Genomic DNA, 24098 nt, shown 5'->3' with positions numbered 1-24098 from the left:
GCCTGTGTGGGGGCTCCCATGGCCATGGTGCTGCCTGGGGAGGGGCGTTGTGGTGACTTGGAGGGGAGGCGGGGAGAAATCCAGTGACACAGAATGTCATGAGAGGCAAGTTCACACCATCCTTTAGAGCGGCCTTTCCGCTAGCGTGTGGAGACCCATGTACACAGACAGGCACACGCAGTTATATACACTCACACACTATGCATACTAGACATGTCCTCAACATGTGCGTGAAACATACCCACACGTGCACATTTGCACACGTGCATGCATACACATACTTCACCCAGATACACACCTCATACATGCGTGTGCGCACACATGCACACCATTGTCCTCTGGTGCTGAAGCCTCCTGTCGCCTCAGTCTCCATAGTCATGAAATGGCCAGAGAGGAGGTGGCTCTGCCCAGCAAGCTCTCGCAGGGCAGAGGGTGTGATGTGGTGGCGAGAGGCTCCTGGGAGGCGCTCCCTGCGTGCCAGGCACTGCCTTGGCCTCACAGAACTCTCAAGCACTTGGCTACACAGCGGTTCCTCATGGTGTCCCCACAGGCAAAGGTGGGCACGAGGCTCAGAGAGGTGAAGCGACCCGTCTGGCTTCACACCCCTCTGGTGGGGCAGAGCTGCCCCAAATCTACGTCTTCCTGACTGCGAGCCCCCTCTTCACCGCCGTCTCAGGCCTCGCCCAGGGGCACTGGCCCAGGCTGGTCAGTCACTCTGTCCTGGTGAGACCCCAGGTGGAGGACAGGAAGTGGGGAGCCGCGGTGCACGGTCCCTCCAGGCCCTTGCCTCTGTCCCTGCGCCAGGACTCCGTAGGGACATGGGCTCTGCTCTGGTTCTCGGATGGGTGGCCGCACTGTGCTTGCTCAGGGGCCACCTCAGCAGTGGGATGAGAAGTGGCAGGCGCCAGGGGCGGACCCCAGAGGCAGACTCCAGGTCTGCTAAGCCAGGTTTGACCCTTCTCGGCGCCAATCAGAGGGCTCTGGGAGAGCCTGAGGAAGGGGCTCGCAGGCCAGCCAGTGTCTTCCCTGGCTGCAGGCCAGTGAGGGGGCATCGACTGGGAAACACAGGCATGGTGCCAGGACCCCGAGCATCATCCAGACCTGGGTCTATTCCCTGACCCCTCCCTCCCTTCCTCCCTTCCTCCCTCCCTTCTTTCCTTCCTTCCTTTCTTCCATCCGTCCTTCCCTCATTCAACACATTCATTTATTCCATTCACGTGTATTATGCAGCTGCTCCCTGTCAGACTGCACCCCGAGGGCAGCAGAAACAGCTCCTCCTAAGCACCCACAGCTGAGATGAGAGCTCCCAGGAAGGAGGATGGAGAGAGAACCTCTGACCCAGAGAGACAACGCTGTTCCCAGTTCAGTGGGAACACTGGAAGAGCATTTTTTCTTTTCTCTCCTTTGCTTAGAATGTAGCATTAGATTTACCATCCATCCAAATGCCTGTAATAGGCTCTCTGAGGTGGGGTCTCCTGTGAGCGCTGGTCTCCCAGTGAGCTCACCTGTCTGTGCAAGCTCCCAGCCGCCTTCAGGGCTGCCCTGCAGGGAGAATGTCCTGTTGCTCCCTCTCTTGGGACCTAGCACCTGGTCCAGGCCTTCCTTGCTGAGGGGAACTGGAGACCACCTGCTTTGAGAGGCGCCAGTGGGGCCAGGATGTCCCCTCCAGTCCCTTCTGAGACCCACAGCCGTCCCGGCCACCCGGCCCCCAGCTCCTGTGGCCCAGCCCCAGCCTCCTTTTCCGCCCTGCACCGGCCTCTTTTCAGGTCCACCCGAAAGAATCCGCTCCTTCAGAAGCTCGCGAGCCTCCTAGACTTTCCTGGAGGGCAGGATTTCCCTCACACACTTCAAAATCTTGGTTCAATATTCTTTCTCTTGCAGTTCAGTGACCACTGTTCATGTTGCCACCTGTCCTCTCCTGTCCTCACCTTCACCCACCTAATGCTCAGCTCCACGGGCCCCCTTCCCACCCCAGCCTCCCCGAAGCTGCGTGCTCCTGCTCTGCAGAAGGGAGCAGATTCCCTCCCCCTCCCCCAGGAGCCGGGTGTCACTCTGCCCGGGCCCAGAGGCGGCGTCTTCCCCGAAAGAGCCTCCAAAGCACTTTCCAGCAAAGTGAGCCACCCGTCCCTGGGCCCCCTGCCAGCTGATCCTGCAGGCGCTGTGAGAACACAGCTCTCCTTGCGTCTTCACACGTGTGTGCGTGGACAGTGGCCCTGGACCAGAGCCAAGGGTACAGGGGAGGCCTGGGGCCCACCCAGGGGATTGAGGTGTGAGCGGGGAAGAGGCCCTGGCTTCTCCAGCCCCCAGAAGCCAGGCTATGGTGGGGGCAATGCCTTGCCCACAGCCCTGAACCTTAGGGGCCCAACCTTGAGCTGAGTTGCCCACCAACCCCCAGCTCTGGTGGCAAACGTGGCCCAGGCCAGGAAGAGAAATGGGACCAGACACCCGCATGAAGGACAGCGAGGCCTCAGCCCAGTGACCCCTGCCGCTGGCACACACCTGCCTATTGGCTCCAGGGCACATTTTAGTCACCATTTGTGCCACTGCAGACAGGCGGGCAGGAGGCTCCCTGTTGTCCGGCAAAGCTGGGATCATCTGGGCCTGTCTGGCAAGTTTGCCTTCCCCGGAGTTTGTACACATGGGCGCTTCAGCCTGGTAGCCCAAAGGCGGTCTTTGGGTGGCGGCCAGAGCTTGGGCTGTGCCCACTGCTTCCTTGAGATGACCAGCCTTACAGGGAGCCCCCAGAGCCCCGGGGACCGGCTGCGCTGCTCTTCATAGGAGTGGGCCAGGCACCAGCCCTTGTTCTCACTGGGGCTGTGGAGTGAGGGACCGGGGAGCAAAGGGGACCTTCTGCTGCCGCTCTCGTCCTCCTGTCCCCTCACCTTCTCAGCCTCAGCCAGGTCACAGGGCCTGTGGGCTGGGGAGTGGCGGCCGACCCAGGGAGGCATGGGTCATTTCTCACTCTGCAGGCTGCCTTAACGACACTCGCCCTCATTCAGGGCCCAGAATGAGGACCGAGTGGTGGTCCTGGGTCAGGGCCCTCAAGAACCAGCAGCTGGAATCACTGGGGAGGGAGAGAAGGGGGCTCCTTCTCTCCTAAGATGCCTCCTCACTCTTCCACCCCTCAGTTTTCCCACCCCAGTGTCCTGGGAGTGGGGACAAAGGCAGAAGCAGAGCCCTACATCACTCTCTAAGGAGGGGAGGGAGGCGGCCCTTTCCATCGTCCCCATGGGCTTAACTGGAGGTAGGGACGTGATCGTTGTCCCAGGCTGACCTCAAGCAAACCTCAGGCTTCTCAGAAATTAAAGGGGTAAGAGAATGCTTTAGTCGGACTGTCAGTAAAAGCTACCAGGTGGTTCTCTATGCCTGATTTGCCATTAAAAGTGAGAACAAGAATATCAGCCTAAAAGTTAAAAATTTTAAATGAGAGTTTTTAAAATTATAATTTATTGATGATGCTATTACAGTTGTCCTGATTTTTCCCCCTTTCTCTCCTCCACCCAGCACCCCCACTCCCTCAGGCAGTCCCTTCACCATTGTTCATGTCCGTGGGTCATGTGTATAAGTTCTTTGGCTGCTCCATTTCCTATACTGTACTTTTTATGCCCATGGCTATTTTGTAACTACCTATTTGTACTTCTTAATCCCATAACTTTGTTACCCACTCCCCCACACCCCCTTCCCATCTGGCGACCATCAAAACATTCTCTGTATCCATGATTCTGTTTCTGTTCTTCCTGTTTGCTCAGTTTGTTTTTTTAGATTCATTTGTTGACAGATGTGTGTTTTTTGCCATTTTATTGTTCATAGTTTTGATCTTTTTCTTAAATAAGTCCCTTTAACATTTCATATAATAACAGTTGGTGATGATGAACTCCATTAGTTTTTTTTTTCTTGTCTGGGAAGTCCTTTATCTGACCTCTGATTCTAAATGATAGTTTTGGTAGGTAGAACAATCTTGGCTGTAGATCCCTGCTTTTCATGATTTTGAATATTTCTTGCCAATCCCTTCTAGTCTGTAAAATTTCCTTTGAGAAATCAGCAGTCTTATGGGAAGTCCCCTGTAGATAACTAACTTCTTTTCTCTTGCTGCTTTTAAGATTCTCTCTTTATCTTTAACCTTTGGCATTTTAATTATGATGTGTCCTGGAATGGGCCTCTTTGTATGCATCTTGTTTGGGACACTCTGTGCTTCCTGGACTTTCATGTCTATTTCTGTCACCAAATTAGGGAATTTTTCTTTCATTATTTATTCAAATAGATTTTCGATTTCTTGCTCTTTCTCTTCTCCTTCTGGCACCCCTATGATGCAAATATTAGACCTCTTGAAGTTGTCCCAGAAGCTGCTTATACCAACATCATTTTTTTTGGTGGGGGGATTCTTTTTTCTTCTTGTTGTCCTTACTGGTTGTTTCTTGGTTCCTTATGTTCCAAATCATTTATTTGATTCTCGGCTTCATCCACTCCACTGTTGTTTCCCTGTAAATTGTTCTTTATTTCAATTAGTGAATCTTTCATTTCTGACTCGATCCTTTTTATGCTGCTGAGGTCCTCACTAAGTTCCTTGAACATCCTTATAACCAGTGTTTTGAACTCTACATCTGACAGATTGCTTATCTCCATTTTGTTTAGCTCTTTTCTTGGACTTTAGATTTGTTCTGGCTGCCTCCCTGTGTTTGCTTCTATGTATTACGTAGAGATGCTTAGACTGCTGTGTCTTGGTAGTGTGGCCTAAAGCAGTAGGTGTCCTGTAGGGTCCAGTGGCACAGCGTCTCCTATCACCCAAGCTGGGTACTCAAGGTACAGCCTTCATGTGGGCTCAATACACCCTCCTCTTGTAGTTGAGCCTTAGTTGCTGTTGGCAGATCAATGGGAGGGATTTACCCAGGCCAGTCAGCTGCAAGTATTGGCTGTGACCACTTACCACCAACTTCTGCCCTCCATGGAGAATCAGCTGTGTAGGGGCAGGGTGGTGGTGCTTTGATGTGGTCTGTAGCTGTCCACTGGGTGCGTTAGCCCTGGGGTTTCTCAGGTGGTGCAGACCAAGGTCAGCCCCGACCTGTGTTTTGCCTGGGGCCACCTTGCCTGAGCTATAAAGTGATCTGAGATGGCTGCTACTTATGCTGGGCCTAGGATTCCCACATGAAGCCAAGCTGTAACTCTAGGCTATCTGCTGCTACTGCCAACCTGGGGCCACTTAGCAAGAGGTACAGGGGCTGGGGACTTGCTGAGGTCAGCTGTTGCTTCTTTGAGAGGATTTAGAAAGTTGTGAAGCACAAGCCAAGACCAGCCATTCATAGGGAAAAACAGCTTGGGTGGGCCTGTAAGTTGGATGGGACGGAGTCTCGGGGGCTCTCCAATATGGGTCAAACAGTGCTGACCAGGTTGCTGAGGTCTCAGATACAGCACCAGCTTGCTGGCTCTGTGGGCAGAGGGTTTAGAAAAGGGACAATGGCCTTTGCTTGTCTTGATGCCAGGCACTTCAGTTCCTCCCTGTATGCCACTGGTGCCTGTCAAGCTGCTACCTGGATGCTGGAGCTCAGAGGGAGTGAGTCTGAGTAAGTCTGTGTGAGGGTTCTCCATGAGGAATGGCTTGGGGTTCCAGCATTTTCTTCCACTGAGTCCCTGCTGGTTCTTGTATCCAGAAGTTGTGGGGATTTACCTTCCTGGCACAGGAACCCTGGGCTGGGGGGCCTGGTGTGAGACTGTACCTCCTCACTCCCGAGATCTCCCTCCTGAATTTTTATGCACCACACGTGGGTGAGGGACCAGCATGTTCTGCGTCTGCACCCCTCCTATCAGCCTGGATGGATGTGGTTTCTTTAGTTCCATAGTTGTCAGCTCCCATTCAATTTGATTTCTGACAGTTCTGAGTGATGGTTGTTCTATATTTTATTGTAATTTTGATAATGGTTGTATGAAGAGGCAAGCCGTGTCTGCCCATGCTGCCTTCTTGACTGGAAGTCTTAAATGAGGTTTTTAAGAAAAGCAACAAAATGGGTGCTAGAGATGAACATGTATGTAGGTATGAAAATACATGATATCATGCATCTTGGTTATTTCTGAGTTGTAGGGTTATTGACTGAGTTTCTCTCCTTTACTTTTTTTCCTGTATTCTCCAAATTTTCCATAATGGGTAAATATTTCTCTTATACCCAGAAAAAAGTAACATTTAACTTTTTTAAAGAAGATAGCAAAAGAAATGGTTACTGATTTATTTTTAAGAGGCGAAATATGAAAGTGCATCGCAAAGTTCATTACAAAACACTCAGCCATCCGTCTTCTCTAGTCTGATGTGGCCTGTCCATGTGGAAGGGCATGAGAGAGTGAGAGATGGGCCCGGAATACAGGTGGTGGAAAGATGAGGAATCCGAGGGGCCCTTGGAGGAAGCTCCCTCTGCCCCAGTGGGAGGTGGAGAGGGAGAGGAAAGTGTGGCACCCTCTCTGGGGCACAGCTGGTTCTTGCTCCTTCCCAGGACAGAGCTGAACCAGGCACAGCTCACAGTCGAGTTGGGAGACAGAGATTAGTGAGGCCAGGTTCACAGAGGATCAGCAATGGGAGTGTCCAGCAGGGGACAAAGCCGGACTGCAGGTTCGGGGTGGCCCCTGCAGACACGGTTAAGCAGAAGCCCAAGGACATATGGTGAAGAGGGACCGCAGTGGGCCCTCGAGGGGGTCCTGGGACCTGAGGAGGCTGTGAGGCCTGAGTTGTGCACCAGGATAGGAGAGGCGGCCCAGAAATGCTTGGCGTCTCTAAGCGTCGTTTCAGGAGAGGTGGGCTCCAGGATGTGTCCTGGTCCCTGAAGCTCTTAGTGCACCTCGCGGTGACAGATGATGGTCTGGTTTCTGGACGCTGCCTGTGGTCCTGGGAGGGGCTGTGGCCGGGCTGCTTAGTGTCTCAGGGACCCTGGGCCTGTTGCCCGACCGCCCTAAGACTCAGTCCCTCAACTCTGCAGGGAGGATGCGCGCAGGAAGTAGCACATAAGTGCTACAAAGTACTGGGAAACTTTGGGATTTTTCTGCATTTCACTCAGTGGGTACCTCTTGCCAGCAAGCAAGTGTCCCAAGTGTCTAAGGCAGGGTAGGGTGAAGAGAAGACTCCCCAGATGGCATTCCAGTCCTTTTGAATAGACAAACCATAATGAAGGCAAGTGTCCCTCAGCCCTGGCTGGCCACCGGGAAGCCCCGGACAGCGAGCTTTGGAGAGTGCTGGCTGCCGGAGGGCTCCAGGGTGATGAGGGGGTCGCGGGGGCTGCAGTTTCTGCCCCGTGTGTGGTTTTCTTGTTTGTAGCCAGTAGAATCTTCCCACATCCTCAGGGAGGCCCAGGAAAGTGGGGTCATGGCAGTGGAGCCCCAAGCCTGGTACCCTCCAATTGGAGCTTTCAAAGACACTCTTTTCCTTCCTGGACAAGATCGGAGAGCCTGGCAGACACCCAGTATGCCAGGGCTTGAGGGTGCCTCTTGGGCCCCAAACTCTGTCCATCCTGCCGCTTGGCCTAGGGCGGCAGCCCAGTTGGGTGATGAGCCAAGCTTCTGATACTGGCTTCTCTCAAAGATGCCATCTTGCCTTGTCCTCAGCAGCAGACACAGAAATCTGGCAACTGAGACTCCACCTAGGAGCTTAGGCCCCCTCTGAGGGAGAGCAGTGGGCAGCACACGGTACCTGGGCCTTTCTCCTGACCCTGTCCTTGAGCCCCAGCTGACAATGGTTAGGCCCTGCCCACAAGCTGCTGCGGCTTCATAGGTAGATGAGAAATCTGCCACAACCTCTCTGTCCAGTACCTGCAGCCCCCAGAGCCAGGTCCTAGGAAGCGGGCAGGACTGTCCCCCTGTCTCGTGTCAATCCTTCTCAGCATTTATCTTCTCTGTTTGCCTCTCCCTCTGCAGACCAGACTTCTATTCTAGCCTTTTCCACTCTCAGAGGGGAAGATGGACACCTCACACTTCCCAAGTTTACATGTTACAGCTTTGCCCAGCTACAGAGCCTGACTTCCGGTCTCTCAAACATGGTCCCTACTGGCCAGGAGAGGAAATCTGACAGGCTTGGCTGGGATCCGCTCAGCTGAACTTTCAGTGTAAACATGGCTCCTAGGGACCCGCTCAGTGGATCAGGGTCATTGCCCAGAGGATAGTGAGTGACTCACAGGCAATGAAAGTCCCTTAACAAGTTCTGCTGGAGAGATGTCCCACGACCCAGCAGAACTTGGGGCTGCAGCTTCCTGCTTGCATAGGAGGATGACTCATCAGGAAGTGGCCAGGGTCAAGCCCTGGCCAATGGGATGGCTTCCTGTGTAGGGTTTGCCGGTGCAGGTAGTCACGGCTGATGAACAGCCTTGCCTGGATCCTTCCGCAGGTACACTCCTACCAGAGGCTCTTGAGACAGAAAAAAGGGGGGTCCTATTTCTGCTAAGACAAGATCACTGAGGCCTCAGTGTGATTATCATCCAAGACATCTCCCTGCACCCCATCCTCCTAGACCAGTAACTGGGACTCAGGGTTAAACTGTGAAATTTAGCCCCCAAGATACCTGCCACCTAATGTGTGCCTAGAAACCTATCAAGGGAAAGCTGTTTTTCAGGCCTCCAGGCATTGACCCTGATCCACTGGGCTAGTCTGAGCTCTCATGGTGCTGTTGGCCCATGACCCAGGGCCCCGGCTGCTCCCACCTCAACAGCACCTCCTGCTCTTCCTATTTCTCGTTCTGTGACCTTGGGCAAGTTACTCCACCTCCCCAAGCCTCGCATTCCTTGTCCAGAAGGTGGGGATAAGAACAGTGCCTGCCGCACAGTGGTGTTTGAGTCAACAGGATAGTGCACGAACGCTGTCAGCACACTCCCTGGTACCCATCACCTCCTCCCTCACCCCCACCCATCATCCCCACCACCCCATCGCCCCTCGTCCCACCATCCTGCCACCACCATCAGCGCCACCTTCACACCCTGGGGGACCGAGGTGTTGGTCTCCTCGGTTGCCAGCCCACACCCTCCCCTGGCCAGACTCCCCCGAGGAGGGCTGTCTATTCCCTGCAGGCAGCCGTGCTCCCTGCCACCCCCCAAGACCCATCTCTGGTGGGGGAATGGTAAAACAGCCCTCCTTGGAGACACCCTGTGTGGCCACATGTTCCCAGCACAGTGACTGTGGCCCTGGAGTGGGAGCCCCCGCATCAGAGAAATTCCGCGCCTTCTGGAGCTCATCAGACAGCACTGCCCACTCATTTTGCATTTCATGGCCCTGGACATCCGGACAGCAAGTCTTCTCAAAGCCAGGAAATGATCGGGCTGTGCCTGGCCCCTGGGTGCGGATGGATGCGAGGTTGCCTGGGCCCAGCCAGAGCCATCCCACCCGTCACAGCCTCCTGCAGCCCTGCGGGTGCACCATGGGAGGGAAGGCTGGCCCTGACTTTTCTAAACGCTGGCCCCAGGGCAGAGCCACCATTCACTGCCCTTCAAGGCCCAGCCACTCCGCACCCCCGCCCCCGCCGGCTCCAGGGGAGCAGGCTTCCCCTTTCCCCACCTGAAGCAGCTTTACTGACAAGGCCTTTCCACTCACACAGGAAAGCCAGTCTCCCTTTGTGAGCATGTGTGTCTCCATCCCTAAGGACAGGCTGGTGCATTGGGACAAGTGGCTTCACCTCCTTGAGCCTAGGTGTCTGCTTCTAAGACTGGGGGAGAACTGTGCCCCCCGTGGAGTCGGGAGGACTGGCATGTGAAAGCGCTTTGTGGCCTCATAGTCAGCAGTCAGCAAACAGCAGCTGCTCTTTAGTGCCAGGAAGCCAAAACCACCAGGAAAACGCTCCATGGGGGAAGCCAGGGACCGGGAGGTGGCCCCACCCTGGGAGATCCAGGGCCTAAGAGCTGTGTGCGATCCAGTGTCACAGACACCGGCAAAGTCCGCCAGCGTGCGCTGCAGCGGAAACCTGTAAGAAGCAGAGCCTCCGGAGAAGAGGGCCAGGAGGCCGCCCACTCAGCGCTGGCTTCAGACCCGGGCCATGTCCTGTGGCAGACCCCACCACGCGTGCCCCCTTAGCCTCTCCCCACCTGAAAGGTGCGGGAGGAGCTCGGGCTATGGAGTCAGACGGCCTGCGTTCAAATCCTGCCTGCCTGAGTGCTCGCCTGCCAGGCGTCGTCCTGTCACTGCGCCTCAGTTCCCCCTTTCCGGGGAGGAGAATGGAGCTTGAACAAAGCTCCAGTGAGTGTGAGCGCAGGGCCTGGCGCGTGGGAGTCCTCACTCACTGGGGACTCCCTGTGAGCCGCCCCGGTGGCCCTGGCATCCCTGCTCTCCCCAACTAGCCCAGGGAGAGCACGAGGAAGATGCTGGTTTAAAGCTTCTCCATCAACACATTGGTCCTGCCAAACGTCTGTCAAGTATGCGGCCACAGACAGTCTCAAAAGAGGGGACAGAGTAATGGAGAGGAGGAGGTGGCCTACCACGTCACCCTGTCTGAGGAACTACCGGTAGTCGCTGACAGTCCACTGCCGCCCAGGTTTTCCTGGGTGCCAGGGAAAGAAGACGACTGAGAAGGAAGGCTGAGAGAAGGGGCAGAGGACCCAGCTCTGCTGAGCGAGCGTCCGGCTCCGGCTCCGCACCAGCAGCTGCTCGGCAGGAGCTCAGATCGAATGAGGAGACTCCCCTGTGCACAGTGGATGTCCCCAGGGCAAAGTGCACTGTCAGACTCTGGCCCCGACTCAAAAGAAATCCCTGGGGATGGCTGGGAGGATAGCAACCCCAGAGGGGCTGTGACGACGCGTCATGGTGTCTCACCCAGTTGGGAGGTGCCCACAGTGTCGCCAGTCACGGTTGAAGTACTGAAGGTTTTTGGAAATGAGAGCTGATTCTTCATTTTCTGAAGAGCGTCCTGCACACTCATGGCATTGCAGGCCCCTGAGGAAATCATTACCTGGGGCCCTGGGGACTTGCCTGGATGGAGGCCTTGGGGTTGGCTGTTCACTGACCTGGCAGCTCAGACGCCCCAGAAGTGCTGCAAGCGCGACCCAGGAGGCGGGTGGGGGAGGAGGCGCGGCTGGGGCTCCCTGAGCTGGTGACCACAGTCGGAGGTGCTCGTGCCCCCTTCAGAGTGTCTGGTCTTGCCAGCCTGTTGCTAAAACTCAGCCTTTTCCCTCTGAAGCAGGGGACGTCTCTACGCCACACTGGGGCCCAACTGGCGGGTTCCAGTTCGGAATTCTCCCAGGACCCGGAGCTGCGTCTACAGGTATTCACTCATTCATGTGTTCGTCTACTCAGCAAATAACTAGAGGGGGCTTGTTGGGTGCTGAGCACTGGGCCAGAGGCCGTGAACGAGAGGGCACGGCCCTGCCTCAGTCCGTGAGGCCGCTGCTGCAGAAGAGACCGAAACGTGACAGAAAATCACAGGTGCTTGTGGCCCCAGAGCTCTGCGGGGGCGGGGGGGAGGCGCAGGGGAGAACAGGGAAGGGATCCCTGGAGAAAAGACTGGAAGGGTGATAGGAATTATCCTGATTAAATAAAGGGAGAGGAGGCAGAGGGGTTATAGGAGTGCCCGCCGACTAAGGGGCAGTCCCCGGGGCCTTGAGGCAGGAAGAGGGGGTGGATCTGGGATGGAGGAAAGTCATTGTGGTAAGAAATGAGAGGGGAGATGAGGCTGGAAAGGTGGGCGGGGCCACGTCCGGGCAGGGGGTGAGGGTGGCGGCCTCAAAGGCAGTAGAGGTGTTGGGTGTTGGAGGGGAAGGTGAGGAAGGGACGGCATGACCCGGGCATCCCGGCCGCCCGTGGAGAGCACGCGGAGGAGGGCAGGAGTGGGTGCTGTGAGGCCAGGGCTGAGCGTGGGGGGCCGGTCAAGGGAAGACCAAGCTCTGCCCTAAGTTGGGGGAGTTGAATGGCTGAGGCGGAGGGATGGCCCAGCGCTGCCGCAGGGGTGGAGGGGTGAGAGAAGAACGCCCCTAGGTTTCTGGCTCTAGCGGCAGGCGGGTGGACCGTGGCGCTGTTCACTGGGAGGGAGCGGAAGAGCAGCCTGAGGGAAGGCGCTGGCCTGAGGGAGGTGCCTCTCCCGAGCTGCAGCTCCTGCCTGCTGAGCCGGCGCTCAGGGCGGAGGCCTGGGCTGGTGCCGCACTTGGGCGTCTTCGCCTATAGGTGGCGCCCGAAGCCCCATGGTGAGGGTGAGAGAGAAGGCACCCTGAGGAAGAGGTGCTGGGCATGGCGGTGTGTGGGTCCCCTGTGCCCCCTTCTCACTTCACCACCCCCCCGCCTCTTCCACTTCCTTGATGCTCCTTCCAGGCTCCTGCCGACACAAAAAGAAGGGGCTGCAGGGTCCCCAAGGTCCCCAAGTGGACAGGAGGCCACCACAGAGGTCAGGACAAGGTGTGGGTGCTGCGAGGGCCTGGGTGACAGGGAGTTTGGTTACCAAACATAGAGCTTTGCAGCGCTCACACAGGCGAGGGAGGCAAGAGTCCCCAGATGCGGCTGAGCCCAGGCCACCTCTCTGAGCTCTCTGCGGCCTGGCGGCCCTCCCGTCCCTGGCCTGGCCCCAGCACCGAGTCCTCCGGTCTGTGGCAGCATCGTGGACCCCAGGGAGTGAGAGGGCGCCTGGCCCCAGCTCCTCCAGGCGGTGTCTGACCAGTGGTCTCCCCTCAGCCCCACCGGCCCGTGCATCTGTACGCTGGGGAGCTCGGCAGCAGTGCCCACCATGGAGGGGCCTTTGAGGAGGAAAACGCTGCTCAAGGAAGGACGGAAGCCCGCGGTGAGTGCAGGCTCACCTCAATCCCAAGGCAGCGCCGGCCCCCGCAAGGGCCCAGGCTCCAGAGACCAGCCAGGCAGGACTCCAGGCCTGGCTGTGCCACTGGGTGGGCCAGGAACTCGGTTCCCATGTCTGTGCACTGTGATAATAGTGCCCATGTCCTAAAGGACTCGGCGAGAATGTCACGCGCACAGCAGTGCACACAGTGAGTGTGCAGTGAACAGGGCTGGGCGATTATCTTGGGGACAAGCAGAAGCCTGGAGACCCGAGAGTCAGCGGGGTGCCACCGCTGAGAAGGGCGACACGACCTGGAATGTCCCCGATCCAGTCCTCTCTCCTTCTGGCAGCCTCCGAAAACAAGTCACAGCAAACAGGGACAAGGAATCAGGAGGCCTTTCAGGCCCCACCACTAGCCCCCAGGCCACCCTTGCTGGACCCAGATGTCACTGGCCCATGTCCCCCACCCATGACAGGGCCTTAGTCCCTTACAAAGGCCTCTGTTATTTCCACCCACGGCAAGCTGCCTGCACACCTGCCCATGAGCTGCGTGCCAGGCGACAGCTGCTCCTATCCGCTCTGCCCCTCTCTCCTGCTCTGGCCCCTGCCTTCCCTGTCCACTCCATGGAGCCCCTTGGAGATGCCCCCTCCTACCAACACCCATGAAGGGGCCAGGGCCCTGGTCCCGCTGCCGCCTCCACACTTCCCTTGGTCTTCACATGCCAGATGGTTCCTGAGGGAGGAAGAAGTTTCACCCCAGCCCTGGGCCGCCCTCTGTCCTTGGACCCAGAGCGTCACAAGGCATCCTCTGACATGGGCCCTAAACCTAGCCTGTTACCCCAACCCACCTGCTTCTCTCCCGTGCCCAGACTCAGGACCCGGCCGCTCCAAGGCCAGAGCAAGGCAGTGAGTGTCCTAAAAGTAGTGTTTCCCCAAACGCTGGGCAGCCCAGCAGGGGGGCGATGAAGTCCCCCAGCAGGTCCTGACCCGTGTCCTTGAGTAGACTAGAGAGAGCGATGGAGTTCCTTACACTGAGTAAAGGTGCGTGTCATTCCATAAGGCTGCATTCAGTTTGGCATTCATATACATGTGTGTATACACACCTGGGGGTGTCCTCAGGAAGGTCTGAGAGCCACTGCTTTCACATTTGTGGCAACTCAGCGCCAACCAGTGTGGGTACGGCACCTTCCTGTCCGCTCAGCCCTGTTTCTTTCAAGGCAGGGTATCTGCTTCGCCTCTGCAGAACCATGAGGCCTGCTGAAGTGATTTCCCAAAACCAAAGAGTGGCGCCCCTGAAGGGCCAGCTCCAGCCTTCGTACCTAGAGGAGAAGGCCCCAGGCCTGCACCCCAGGCCTGCAGCTCGGCCCGGTTGTCGGGCTCCCGCTCCCAGCCAGTCAGCCTCGGCCAGCGTGCCCCCTCGCAGGCATCATGGTCATTCTAGGCTCTGGTCCCCTGTCTGTGTTTTTAAAATGTTTTTCCCTGGGACATTCTTGGGCCCAGGTCACCCAAACACTTAGGAGTTATGCCTTGGCTCTGCCCTAGACAGAAGAGCAAGAGCAAGGGCTCTTGGAGTGAGAGAGCAGTGAGGGGAGGCGGGCTTAGAGCCGATGCTCCCGCAGGCACCGATGAGGACAGTCTGCCTCCTCCGGGTCCTGGGTGGAGGTGGCATGGAGGGCAGGGGCCAGAAGCTGATCGGGAGGAGGGGCTGGGCCTGTAACCAGGCAGCTGAGGGGCTCTACCCTCCCCCACTCGCAGTGTTGTCACCCGGCCTCCCCTTTCTGTGTAGCTGTCCTCGTGGACCAGGTACTGGGTCATACTCTCAGGATCCACCCTGCTGTACTATGGAGCCAAGTCCTTGCGGGGCACAGACAGAAAACACGTAAGTCCTGTGAAAGGACTGTGAACTGCAGGGAGTGAGTGGGGCGGGGCCTGCGGTGGGGTGGGTGGTCAGCCTTCGCAGGGAGGGGAGGATGTGAGCCCGCTGGCTACGCTGCTGTTTCTCTCCAGTATAAATCCACACCTGGCAAAAAGGTCTCCGTTGTGGGCTGGATGGTGCAGCTGCCTGACGACCCCGAGCACCCGGATATCTTCCAGCTGAATAACCCTGAGAAAGGTAGGCGGCGGGCCCGGAGCTGGGTGCCCGCGGCCCCCCTCAACCCAGTTTCCTCTTCTGCTGAGTGTGCTTTTTGAAATAATGGGAACTTTTGAAGTTGCTGCTTTTCCTTTGCTTTAGGTTCTAGTGTTCACGGGGTCCCCTCACCAGTTCTCACACGCTGTCTAGGTCATGGTCAGTGAGTCCACTGAGCGGTGTGCATGGCGCGTGCCTGTGGGGATCCTTTCTGTGGCCCCACCTGGGCTCCTGGGGCCCGTGACCCTGGAGCTGCACCCTCAGGCTCTTGGTGTCCATGATACAACGGTGGACGAGGCAGCGACCATGTGGCTGGGCAGGTCTTGGGGGATTCCAGGGACACCCCAGACATCACCTGTGCCATGTCCTGATCAAGGCCAAATCAGAGAAGGACGTTTTCACAAAAGCTCCAGCTGGAACTTGCCCAGTTGCCTCCCAATTCCTCTTTGTTCTGTCCTTATCCCTCACCGCGCTGGAAGGAAGGGGAAGTTCTAGCACCATCTTGCCCAGGAGCCCTGACTGCATTGTCATTCAGAAAGGTCATACTGGTCTCCTTGGAGCCCATGTCACATGACAAAACCCCAAATGCCCAGGCCTTGGGTTCTAAACTGCTAGAATAACCACAGTGCCTGTGGTCTTATCGCCGAGAGAAACCGCAGGTGTTTTCATGTCACATAGTATTGCAACATCTCCGAATACCTTTCTGTTCATCTCTTTGAAATTACAGTGCAGCTTCAGACCTGCCCCTGGATCTTGTATTCAGGCGTTAATAAAGAAGCATGTTTAGAACTCCATCACTCACTTGTTGTTTAGTAGTTTGATCGCTGTGTTTCAGTATTGATTTCCTTTGTATTTTGTTTCATATACCTGAAACCATTATTCCAAGGACAGTTCACAGGCTTCACGGGAGCCAAAGGCACCATGGGCTGAAAAACGGTTAAGAGCCCTGGTCCAAAGGGACAGCGCGGAAGCAGGGCAGGGGGCGGGGGCAGGGTCCTGCCCAGCAAGCCCAGGCTCGCCGCGGGCTGCTCCTGACCTCTCTGAGATCCGTTGCCCATGCCCACATTTATCTTCATGACACAGTCACAGGCAGGCCCTCCTCTGTGACCCTCTTCTTAACCCACAGTTTCTCTGCCCGGCAGGCAATGTTTACAAGTTCCAGACTGGTTCCCGGTTCCATGCAATACTGTGGCACAAGCATTTGGACGATGCATGTAAAAGCAACAGGCCTCAGGTAAAGTCACTGAAACCTGCTTGTCACCTGAAATACTCTCTCCCACCCTTGGGACGAAGGGTCCCTAGAAAACAGGGCTCCCTCCTTCCTTCGGAGCCTATCAGCCAGGCTCTCAGGCACGCTCCCGTGAGGAGGGCACCCCCTGCTCCCCTGACAACCAAGCCCGGCTTCGGACCAGAACTTTGAATCTAGTCCCTGTGTTTTGCCCACTAAAGGAAATGCACAGAAATATCCGTCAGGGACAGTTAGGTGACAGGTGCTGCATCGCCCCAAGGTTCAGGCCACAGCATCGTTTAGATCATCCCCCCCCAAGATTGATTTGTGGGAACACTGCCAACTTACCACTGGCTTCCTGGCTGCACACTCCTCAGGAGCAATAACAACGGCAGTAAAGCCCTGAGAGCCAACCATGGCTGCTGATGAACGGGGCTCTGGTCTGCTGGGCCCGGCCTGCGGCCAGGCTCCCTCGCCACCCACCCTGACCCCAGGACCAGACATTGCTCGAAATGCTTCACAGGCAGGGATCAGCCCAGTCCTCCCAACGTCCCTGCGAGGTAGGTCCTCTCGCTGTCTCCTCTTTACCCCGAGGACACTGAGGCCTAGAAGGTGGCAGGCACTAACCGAGGGACCTACCCAGGTCTTCCCCCAACCAGCCTGCACTTGCCACCCGAGCTTCACACCTCCCAGGGACCTGTGGCTAGTGGCAGGAATGGCTGCCCAGCGCTTAGCACCAGGCAGGCGCAGGCCGAGCCTGCTGACCCCGGGAGTCGGTGGGCACGCAGCGCTGGGCTGATGGTGCCACCCTGAGCTCCCCAGGGGTCCGCTGGGAGAGGGAGCTGGGGAGCTGGGCTCCTCTCCGTCTGGGGAAAGAGCGCCAGGGCTTGGGGTAGATGGTGGCAGCTTCCAGGACGAAGGCAGGAGCCCCAGGGCTGAGGGGGTCTCAGCAAAGGGGAGTTCATACCAGCCCCAGGCAGGGGGCTCCGCAAGCAGAGTGGCCTCAGTCGTGCAGTCACCGCTCCGTCACTGACTCCTTGGCCCTCACAGCTATTCTCAGAAGCAGCAGGAAGGTCTCGGGTGAGGTGTCCCCTCAATCGGTGCTCAGTTTGGTCCTATTCAGGATTTTCTTCTGTAACATAGATGAGGACACATGATTAAGCTGATCAAATTGTAGATGATAAGAAACTAGAAAGCAGAGTTAGCAGGTCTTTGACAAAGTAAACAGTAGGAGGAGGACCATACAGGGTAAACTTGCGGTACCATTGGGAACTAAAAAGAAATTCCATTCGAGTCTGTTGACTCACCTACCCGCCCACTAGGAATTTGCCCGAGGGGTGTGCTCGCACATGCACCCAAAGTGTGTGGTTAGGGACGCACACTGCCGCGTTGTCCTGATAGAAAAAGAACCCAGGACACCTAGGTGACCCTCAGTCGTTCCCCGCTCTGCAGCACCTGATGGCAGCTGGGAAGGCGGAGGCAGGGCTGCGTGTGGTCGCCTGACGGCTCCAGGGTAAGAGTAAGAAAGCCAAGTGTCAGATGTGTGTAAGGGCGACCCCGAGCACCCGGATACCTTCATGTACATACTTATTATTTGTATGTTTGCACATATACAATTTTTAAATGATATACAAGAAACTACAACTCTGGTTTCTAAAGTATTTACATGTATTTTCCACATAAAAAAATGGGACTGCCTGTCTACACAATGGGGTGGGGGGGTTTAGTTTTTGGTGGCCAGTCGCCTCGAGGTAATGCCAAGCTGACAAGGCATTAGGGCTTGAACGAGGCCAGTGCCACCTCAGGTCCTGTGAAGAGAGGAAGAGCATGCTGGCCTCCACCCCACTGGTCACGCCATGCATGTCTGGGTCCCCTCATTCACTCCGAGTGACCTGAGAGCAGGAGGCTGGGTGGCTCCGGGTCTGACAAGGACCAGCAGCCCTGAGGTGGGCCACCAGGACAGTGGGGAGCGGGGGAGGACAGGGTCTTGCTGTCTGCCCGTGGTGGCACTGTGAGCCCCAGCCGGGAGCACCGATAGTCACTCTGAGCGAGAGCCCATTGTCCTTCCCTGGGAGGGCAGCCAAGTGTGGCAGCAGGGTCACAGCAGGTAGCAGGGAACTGGGTCAAACCCACGTGGCAGAGCAGGCGTTTGGTCCGAAGGCCAGTGGACTGATTTCATGTGTGGCCACGGCAAGGCTGTGCGGCTTGTTTTGTATGTGTCCAATTTTTAGACCTAAGGGAAAGGGGACCTTTTGTTTTTCTACTCTTTTCTTTTTTTATTTCTAATTTACTTTCAACTAAATATTCCCACTGTAGGCTCTATGTATATAGTAATAAAACGTTGACAAAAACTGAATATTCTAGAGCAGAGAAGTTTATTTCAGTGACTTCAGCAAGCCAAGGGCCTCCGGTGAGGCGGCAAGCAGGCCGGGCACAGGGTCGGGGCTGCGGAAATGCACCTGCCCCTGGGGAAGTCCCGGCGACTAAGACTCGTTTTCTTTTGGGAGGGGTTAAATTTCTTAAAATTGTTTGTACTAACCTTGAAATCTCATAACCCCGTGATCCCTGACTTGCTTGTTTACCATTTCCGCGAAATGTTAGCGCATGTACATTCCTTACTCTATTGTCTGGGGCCCGTTTTTTAAAACTTTTTTCATAAATAGAACCGTAACTGCCTATTTCCTTCCGTGACTGGCGTTTCTCCCGCAGTGTGCTCTGAGGCTCCTCTCTGTCAGCGTGTGGAGCTTTCGTTCACGTGCTCACCCTGGTTTTTTTTTAATCAGCTCCTCTGTCTGTGATCCCCAAGCGATCCCCTGCCTCTTGCTGTGTCGAGCGGCAGCGCCGTTCTCATAAGTGTCTCCCGCTGCAGGGAGACGCGCTTTCCGAATTCATCGCTCGGACCACGCTGGCCCCGGGATGGATCTGTTTTTAATGAAACTGCTTCTCATCAAATCTCCTGAAACCGCCCACCCTGGCAGTGCTGGGGAGGAGGCTGGGGGCTGGGGGCATGTTAGCAGCTTTGAGGGGAGGGGATGGCACCCTGACCTTGAGGCTGGTGGTCCCCCAATAAAGGGAGCTGGGATCTCATCCTGGGGACATAACTATGGGAAGGTCTTGGGGTTCTGCATCTCCCCAGTCTTGCTGCCCCTGTCCCCTATTCCTGGAGGGCCTGTGTCCTCTCAGTTTTATCTGGACCCAGGGAGAGTGGTCAAGGGCATGGGCCCCAGTGCCTTGGCCCTGCCCCTCACTGGCTGTGCGCTTCGCCTCTAGGCCTCGGCTTCCACGCCTCTGCGATGGGGGTGCTCTCAGGTACTGCCTCTGGGGTTGCTGTGAGGGCTGAAGGACAGGGTGCGTATGAAGTCTTCAGAGCAGTGCCTGGCCCGCAGCAGTCACTTAATAGGTGGCGGTGGCCGTTACTGCTGTGCCCTCTCCCCACCTGGCCCGCTCATTCACAGACTAACTGGGCAAGGCCTGGTCCCACGCTTTAGGGGCCACTCCTTGTCCCCATCAGAAAGGTCGGAACTTTGACAAAAGGCTGAGCTTTCTCTTGCAGGTACCTGCAAACCTTATGTCATTTGAATAAGTCTCTGCAGAACTTGGCGTGACTTCAGAGGCTTCTGGGAGCCCCGCCTGGGACTGGTGGTGAGCGCAAGTCCTGGGCACAGGCCGTCGGCCAGGGTGCTGGGAGACTCGCAGCTGGACTCCAGGGGCCGTGGCCTGTGGCCTGACAGTCCCGAGGCCCCGCCGGGCAGGGTCCGTCGCCAGTCCCCAGCGACGGTCACGACACCCATTCAGCAGCTACACTCCGTGCTCCCTCTCTGGGCCCTCGTCCGTCCACCAGCTGCTGCTGCTGCGACTAGAGATCATTCGGCCCATGTTGGGTCCCCAGGGCTTTCTCCTGCTCAAGAGTGGACAGTGTTAACCTGTGTGAGGGGCCAGAGAGAAGGGACAGGCTGTGGAACTGGCTTTTTACACCCCAAGTGCACGGGGTTGCTCGCCCAGAGGGCTCCCTCAGATTTTGTACAACCCAGAAGCACCCTCTGTGTGTGTGTGCCATGTACGTGTGTGTGTGAGTGTGAACTCCAAGAAACATGCATTTTGGCACAAGACTCATGACATCGCACATTCATTGGCTTGGAGGCCCTGCTTTAACCTTAAGTGACAGCCTTGTCCACCAAGAAAGGTCAGAGTGAGAGCCCAGATCCCTCCTGTGTTAAGGGTCCCCTTGCATTCTTTTACTGTAAACAAACAATGCCTTAAATTGTGTCTCGTTTTCTGTTCCTATGGGTGCTATCCATCTGGAAGGCCTGCTTCCTGGCCCGGGTCCCTTCCAGGCCTTGTTGGTGTCAGGCTTCTGAGGCAGGACCTGGCTACAGGACTGTGGACTGGGCCACTGTCCTGCTTGCTTCCTCCCATCCCCTTTCCTGCAGGGTCTAAGGCCCTTCTCTTCCCACGCCTCCCACCCTGCCCCGGTGGGAAGTGGGGACACTTCTCCCCGCTTCTCAGCAGCAGCCCGGAGGCCGCCACGCTCACAGCGACCAGCTGCGCGGCCTCTCCTGCAGGCCAAGGCTTCTGCTCCACCCTCCCACCCCTTTGCCTCCACTGCCAGGGCGGGGCCCACCAGGGTCCCTGATCACACTGGGGAGCTGAGTGACACTGAGGCCTTAAGCTCCCCGAGTATTGCCCCCAATCCAGTCACCAGCAAGTTCAAGGGCACAACTGTTGATGACCATGGTAACAAGAGAGCGAAGCCCTGGGGAGTGAACGGCCCAGCTCTGCGTTCACTTAAGAGCTCGTCATGTGAACAACATCCTTTATCTGTCACTGTCATATTTTTAAGTGACTTTTGTTTTGCACAAATACATTTTTATTCAAAACAATGAATAAAAATTAACTTTATTTATGGTAGCTTTATCACCATAGCTCCCCTCTTCCTCCCTCTCTCTCTCTCTCTCTCTCCCCTCTCTCTAATCTGGGCATCTTAATTCTGAGAAGGAAACCCTAAAATGATACTTGGAAAGAAACAGGTCCTGAGTCCTTGTTGCTATCATGGTTTCATAGCTCACACTGATCAGACATCAAACCAACCCTCACAGTTTCTGGGCAAGATGCTTCAGAAAACATCTTAACCAGTAAACTAACAACAACTAAAGGACCCACCAGTGTATTTTGATCAAATGGTGACGTTTCTAAAAATTTGAATGAATTAGTGACAAAAAATGTCGTCAGGACCTTATATTGTGATCGAGCCTGACTGGGTTCAGTACCTAACCCTCCTTTGGAGCCAAGTCTAGAGCACTTTCATGCCAGGAGAAACTGCACATGGTCAAGGGGAGGCCCTCACACCTTGGCCCTCGGTGCTTTGCACATCCAGCGGCAGCCGGGGCCCAGACACACACACCTAATTCATAGTGACGGCTATGAATTAGCATCTGGAGGCTGACTGAGAACTCCTAACACTCCAAACATCTCTCACCAGAACCATTCAGTGTTAGCTTTAACCTACATTCAATCTGATTTTTGCCTGTTAATTTTGTAAAAGTCTTCAGTTTGGATGAATGTGTAAGAATGGAATATCAGCAACTTATTTTCCTTGATTTTCTCCATTCTTCCACTGTCCTGGGTTTTATCACATGAAATATTATCGATGTCAATCCAAAAACCTCAGAATTTCAGGCTCCACTAAATCTGATAATTTCCTGCCCTTTAGAAATTTTTCCTCTCATTCATAAATGCTTTCTTCCAAGCCTATTTTGAAATAGCACAATCGCAGTTCTTTCCAAAGTGTTTATTAGTCTTTTCACTAATTGACACTGATCCCACATCCCCTCCTAGAAATACTCTTAGGTTGGATTCTTGAAGAATCTTTTAAGACCTCATTGGCAAAGTCCCTCAGAACCGGGGCAAACCTTGGACCACCAGGAGAGTCCTGGGGACAAGCCAAGGGGCCCTGGGCTCTCCCAACAAGGGCTCAGGGCCCAGCGTGTGAGTGAAGTGCTGCACATTGTCTTCCAAGTGTTGGCCTGTCTCTCACTGGGCTGTAGACGAGGAGGCCCGCGAGGCTGGGCCAGAAGGAGCCAGGCACAAAGCCCAGAGGGGAAAAGCCCATGGGTGGATTCTTGCCCTGGAGGGAAGCGTTTCTGGTTTTTGCTCTTTGACTGTCCATAGTGCACAAATGTGTGTGGAACCATCAAGGATGGTATGTCTTGCATGCATACGCTGTATCTTTTTTTAAAGCAAACAGATCACAACATCCCAAAAGGAAAATTATAGAATGCTGTCTACAAACTGGAGTAGGTTGGTAGTTGGTATCATTGCAAATCAATGCCCAAGCACAGCTCGCTCACCTCTTCCTGGGAGTACTTTTCACCCCTTTCAATTGAACACGTTTTGTAACTCAAGGTCAGCCAAGTGAGTTCTGACAACTGAAATACTTCCTGGAGGATTGATTTGATGGACAGCAGTAGAAATACTGTTCTGAGTGTGTCCAGTGAGAAAGTATGTTCTCTGCTTCCCTGAAAGAAGCCTGTTCGCCACCCTGTCCCCTGTGGAACCTTAAGAGGAAGACACTTGCAGGGATTCTGTTTGGGAAAGAACCCCACTCTCTCTTGCCAACTGAATTTATAAAGCATTTCTGTTCTTGCCAAGATGGCCAGTATTTTTCATCATCTTCCTCCCATCTCTGAAGTCCAAGACGTGTACCTTTTAGGATGCCATTTCACACGTGGAGCCTAGAGCTCCTCCCACATCACCATTGCTTATGATCAGGTGAACATTGCCAAAAAACACAACCTAACTTATTTTCAGTGACTTCATAAATGACTTTCATCAGCCCCACGTCACACTGACATATTGGGTGATTTCATGTTTAAAAAAGAACAAGAGTCCCTTTGAAAGAACAGATTCTCGCGCAAAACCACCCATTCATCCATTTGTTCACATCTCTAGTGAGTGTTTCCTGTGTGCGAGGCTCTCACCGGGACATCAGCGACTGAAAGCAAGACAGACTGATCCTGCCCTCGACGAGCTGACCACTCAGCGAACAAACAATCCTCACGCCGCATCCCCTCCAGCAAGACCCTGCCTGTCTCCCAGTACTGCGTGCCAACCCTGTGCAGACTCCTCCACAGAGGCCTCAGGAGGCTCCACGGACTGAACAGCCTCTTGATCTGAGAGTGCAGGTGCAAGGAGGACGAGCTGAGGCCACTGCCCTAGAGGCTGGCTGGTGCAGAGCAGGCAGGCGCAGAGCTATGGTTGGACACACAGGGGACTCCAAGGCAGAATGAGAGCAGGGTCAGCATACAGACAGTATTTACTTGAGAGGTTTTTTGGTTTTAATTTCATGTTCAGTGCAAACACAGCATGGGCCAGAGCTGCATTTCTTGAGTGTTGAGACCTTGAACCGTGGACCACCTCGCCAGATGCACAAGTGAGTGCACACCAGAGGCAGCCCGAAGTCTCTGTTCGCAGCAGCAGCGCCATGGAGCATCTGTTTGTTCTATAACCACTAATCTCTTTACCCATTTCTGAACAACTGTGACCATTTGGTAATGAAACAATAGTAATTAATTTATTGTGTGGTATAATCTTTAAATAAATTTTGTGCCAAAATGCATGGTTTTTCACTTAGCATTCAAAATGTTGCATAGAGAGTATTTTAAGTATCAATTTCTTATGTATTCTTCAAAGTAAGTTGAAAATCAGTTTCTACATTTTAATTCTTTTCTTGTTAAATCTGTTGCCCTCTCCTGGGCTGTCTTTTTCCCAGCAGACCCCTGCATGCAGTTGTGTAAGGACTTTCTCTAATTCCTGTGAAGTGTCTCGCCCACAATAACACTGAACATCAGCTCTCCAGGATTCTTTAGATTTTTGGTGAAGTATTTTGTTACCTCAGTCTTGTATCAAGTTGCTGTATTTTTCAGCTTGTTACACTGATAATAATTGTTTCACTAATTAAATAATGTACAAACATCTTTGTTTACTTTGAAATTAAATGTGTTTTCCAATGACTGTTGCTCAATTTATTAAAGTCACAT

At 54.9% G+C, this 24098-nt stretch overlaps 1 protein-coding gene across 1 annotated transcript in view; it reads left to right on the top strand.

Moving 5' to 3' along the window:
• The window catches only part of LOC129079261 (zinc finger and BTB domain-containing protein 34), a 265100-nt gene extending 244171 nt beyond the window's left edge, over nt 1-20929 (top strand). The window contains exons 15-20 of the mRNA XM_054584360.1: nt 11129-11209; nt 12607-12712; nt 14493-14585; nt 14714-14819; nt 15977-16068; nt 19616-20929. Of these exons, the coding sequence (XP_054440335.1) occupies nt 11129-11209; nt 12607-12712; nt 14493-14585; nt 14714-14819; nt 15977-16068; nt 19616-19645 (508 nt within the window). The 3' untranslated portion in view covers nt 19646-20929. The remainder of the gene's footprint in view (nt 1-11128; nt 11210-12606; nt 12713-14492; nt 14586-14713; nt 14820-15976; nt 16069-19615) is intronic.
• Nucleotides 20930-24098: the final 3169 nt, after the last annotated feature.

The sequence above is a fragment of the Pteronotus mesoamericanus genome, unplaced genomic scaffold (genome assembly GCF_021234165.1).
Source record: "Pteronotus mesoamericanus isolate MK-2021 breed Mesoamerican mustached bat unplaced genomic scaffold, CSHL_Meso_final contig_78, whole genome shotgun sequence".
NCBI classification, from domain to species: domain Eukaryota; kingdom Metazoa; phylum Chordata; class Mammalia; order Chiroptera; family Mormoopidae; genus Pteronotus; species Pteronotus mesoamericanus.
This window is presented reverse-complemented; position numbering and strand designations above follow the sequence as displayed.